This window comes from Saccopteryx leptura, chromosome 5 (assembly GCF_036850995.1).
Source record: "Saccopteryx leptura isolate mSacLep1 chromosome 5, mSacLep1_pri_phased_curated, whole genome shotgun sequence".
Lineage (NCBI taxonomy): Eukaryota > Metazoa > Chordata > Mammalia > Chiroptera > Emballonuridae > Saccopteryx > Saccopteryx leptura.
In genome coordinates this window covers 82,919,400-82,923,401 of record NC_089507.1, presented here as the reverse complement: position 1 = coordinate 82,923,401, position 4,002 = coordinate 82,919,400, and the positions used below count along the sequence as shown (strand labels likewise).

At 44.2% G+C, this 4,002-nt stretch overlaps 1 protein-coding gene across 1 annotated transcript; it reads left to right on the top strand.

The window, feature by feature from the left end:
* Positions 1–369: 369 nt before the first annotated feature.
* On the top strand, positions 370–3,713 carry DDIT4L (DNA damage inducible transcript 4 like). The gene is made up of 3 exons (XM_066385734.1): positions 370–537; positions 842–977; positions 2,734–3,713. The coding sequence occupies exons 2-3, from the start codon at positions 887–889 to the stop codon at positions 3,222–3,224; spliced, it is 582 nt and encodes a 193-aa protein (XP_066241831.1). The 5' UTR covers positions 370–537; positions 842–886; the 3' UTR covers positions 3,225–3,713.
* The last annotated feature ends 289 nt before the right edge of the window (positions 3,714–4,002 follow it).

The window sequence follows — 4,002 nt, the reverse complement described above, 5'->3', positions numbered from 1 at the left end:
GTCTCAGCAAGGGCGCCAGCAGAGTGAGAGAGAGCGCGCGCGCGCGCGCGCGCTGCCGAAGAGGTCGCACCAAAGAATCCAGGTCGGTGGCAGAGAAGAGTGGTCAGTTTTGGGCGAGTCGTGCCCCGGGAATTGCGGTCACGCTGACCCTTGGCCCACCCTGGAAACAGCATGTATCAACAGTGCTCTAAGATTGTCCTTAACTCCCAGCCGCTCGCCTAGGGCAGCTAGAAGAACCAGGGTTGAAATGCAACCGGACCAGTGGAGGGGCGGGGCGCAGGACGGGGGCGGGGGCGCAGGTGGGCGGGGCGGGCCGGCCGGGTGAGCGGCCTGGGCCTATAAACTGCTCGCTGCCCCAGAGGCGGTGCATTCAGTGGGGTGGGTGCTAGGTGTGTTGGGACCGAGAGGAGAGCGGATCGCTGCTGGGGTCTGCCCGGTACCGAGTCCCCGAGGGAGGAGGCTGCAGAGGACAGCTCCTGCTCCTTCTACTCCGCAGCGTTGCCTGCGCGCGCGGCGGCCGCAGCGACCTCCCGGCAGGTGAGGGAGGCGGTGGCCTGGGTGCGGGGTGAGCGGAGGCGGCGGCCTCCGCTGCCTGGCCACGGTGAGTGAGCTCCGCCGGACCAGTCTGCTCCGAGTTTTGCTAACTTTGAATGAGTTTCAGGTTGTGGCAGTAGTAGGCATCTCCGCTCGCGAGACTGCAAACTTGAGTTGCAGGGGGCCGGCTGCTTCCCGTTGGGAAATGAGTGCTCAGCTAGTTCGCGCTGGTTATGCGGGGCATTTTAGGAGCCTCTTCATGTCTGCCTGCTCTTGCAAATCTGTCCTTGTTGCCTACTTTTTCCAGCGTCCCAGGCCGTTCTGCCACGCGAGGGAAACGGAGCCGTTGACCATGGTTGCAACTGGCAGTTTGAGCAGTAAGAACCCGGGCAGCATTTCAGAGTTGCTGGACCATGGCTTTTACCCGGGGAGCCAGCTGAATGGTGAGTTTCCCAGCTGCCCGCCTCTCCCCCCACCAAAGGTTGCAGCCCCTCCATAGATCGGATCGGATTGGTGTGTGTGCGGAGTCGCCCCTTTCCTCGATGGAGGTGCCACAAAAGCCATTTGAGGAAACTTCTCTCCAAATTTTCTGGCATCTTCTGTCCATGAAAGTGAGAAACAAAAGTAGCAAAAAATAAAATACTGACGGCTGCATAGGTCTAGTCTGCTGCTGCTAGTACGTACCTGGGGGTGAAAAGTTAAGTAGGTTCCTTATCATTGTGAAGTTTTAGTGAATTTTAAATGTACAGTTATGTGTGTTTTAATAAATATAACCACCCTTGTAATCACTTCCATGACCCCCTCCTCCAGAATTCCCCTGTACCTGTTTGCCATCAATTCCCCATTCTCTCCCCGTTTGCTTTTGCCTCTAGAGTTCATCTAAATGGAATCATATAAATGTGTACTCTTTTGTAGCTGGTTTCTTTCCTGCTGCTTAATTTGAGATCAATCCATGGTATTGCTCATATCACTATGTCGTCCTTTTTATTGCTGTGTAGTATTCTATTTGTGAATAAAGCCATTATTCTCTTTTCAATGCCAGAAGGAAAATTTAAGACTGCAGTGATGCTGGACATACTGTCATTTACCATTTTAAACAGCAATGTCTAAGTTAATAACATTGCTCTGTCACTGAGGAACTGTGTGGGCACAGACAAATTGCTGAAGATTTTGGGGCCTCCCTCATTTAGAAGGCAAAATAGTTGATGATCTAATTTTATAGTCCACCTCTAAAATTCTGTCCTCAACAAGTGAAACCTTGTAATTTGGTATGCATTTGTTTTATTTAGTTTTTAAAAAGAACAATGATCTAAGTGGATACATGATGTGGGGAGAGGAAACCACAGCAGCCAATGAGGGTGCAGTATGCTTAGGGAGGGAGCCAGCAGATTTCTGCCTGCACCCTGCTCAGTTGAGTGTGTGTATGTGTGTGTGACATCTTGCCAAGTGGTAGGATTAATTTGGAAGGTAGGTGACCAAATGCAGACCTATCTCTTTTCCTTTGCGCAAATCTAATTTTGTTTTACTGGGACTATTTTGTTTTGCTTGGCCATGGAAAACTACCCAGCCAGTTATAAATACTCTCATGGACCTCAAAGGTCTTCTTTGAGCAATTTTTAATCAAAGAGGTTGAAGCTAAAATCGGAATTTACAGGCCATTCCAGTAAAATCTTTTAAAGAAAGAAACAAATTTCAAAGATATTTAATATAGCTTCTCAGATTTGTCTTAAATTCATCACTTGAGAAACAATAGCAAAAATTCGGATTTCACAGCAATAAACTCATATATTCTTAGAGTTAGAAGAAAACAACAGTTCCTGAGTAAAAATAATAATAATAATTATGTATCAATGTTTATTTCAAAGTAATCCATGTTCTCTGTAAAACAAATAGTCTTCATAAGCAAGTGCAGGAGCAAAAAATAGAAGAGATTTTTGATGCACTGTCTTTAAGATTATATGTGTCTATATGCATAAATTTAAAGAAAAATGGTTATATCCTTATCAAAACCTTTATTTCATAAATGAGAGATCACTTGCTCTATTACCCCACTAGTTAATAGCAAAGTGAGATCAGCTAATTCCCAAAGAAATATAAGAAACAGGTAGACATTGTGGATAGACATAATCACTATTGCTATTTTAGTGTGTTTTTCCTGTTCCTGGATTTCTTTTCATTTCAAACTTCTGTTTTCTACAGATTTTGACTACTGGGATTATGTTGTTCCTGAACCCAACCTCAATGAGGTGGTATTTGAGGAGACAACTTGCCAGAGTTTGGTTAAAATGCTGGAGAACTGTCTGTCCAAGTCAAAGCAAACCAAACTCAGTTGCTCAAAGGTCCTTGTCCCTGAAAAACTGACCCAGAGAATTGCCCAAGATGTTCTTCGCCTCTCCTCCACAGAGCCCTGCGGCCTGCGAGGTTGTGTCATGCACGTGAACATAGAAGTTGAAAATGTATGTATAAAGCTGGACAGGATTGTATGTGACTCTAGTGTGGTGCCCACTTTTGAGCTTACGCTCGTGTTTAAGCAAGAGAACTGCTCGTGGACCAGCTTCAGGGACTTTTTCTTTAGCCGAGGTCGCTTTTCCTCCAGCCTCAGAAGAACTCTGATCCTGAGCTCAGGATTTCGACTTGTTAAGAAAAAGCTTTACTCCTTGATTGGAACAACAGTCATTGAAGAGTGCTAAAAGGAAAACATTTAAAAAGGTCCTTTTTATGATTGGGTAATAAAACTCTGTAGCTACTCAGGGTATGGTCATTGTAGTTTGCCCTGTCCTCTTTCAACAAGAAACCCCAAATCAAGTTCATCTTCTATATGTTGTATAGTCAAAACAACCCCAACTCAAGAGCTTATTTTGTGGCTTTTGAGCAGTGACTCTCAGTGTCTTCACTATATTGTGGTTTTGTTTTGTTTGTTTTTTACAAAATGGAATGGAATGGAATGGAATAAGGAAGGAAAAAAGAAGCAGTCCACATTAGTTTTGTATTTGATATCCTAAAGTTTTCCATGTAGTCTTGCTAATTAATACACTATTAAACCAACCTTGCTTAGTTTGTTTTTCATATGGCTTTTTATTCTGTAAGTTTTCAGAGTGACCCTATCAATCACAGAATCTTACTGAGTGATGCTTAGTCCATCAAAACTTCCAGAAGCCCACACCACCAACTTCCTGCCTCTACTCTAATTTAAAGGGTTTTTATACAGGAGGATAGAATTAAGTGGGTGAACATAATTAAAACTTAACCATATGCCAGAGTGAATATAAGAAACATCACAGGGAGAACAGAACTACTTCACTGTTTCCTGGCATCCTCTGAACTCTTCTGTTTTAATGTGAGAAGCTTGAGCTACCATTGTAATAACCACAGTGTTGTTTTAAATGACTATGGTACAGTGTAAGCTCAGTTTTTCTAGTTTGTAAGTATTGAATGATATCTTTAAACCAGAAAAAATGGAAAATGTTG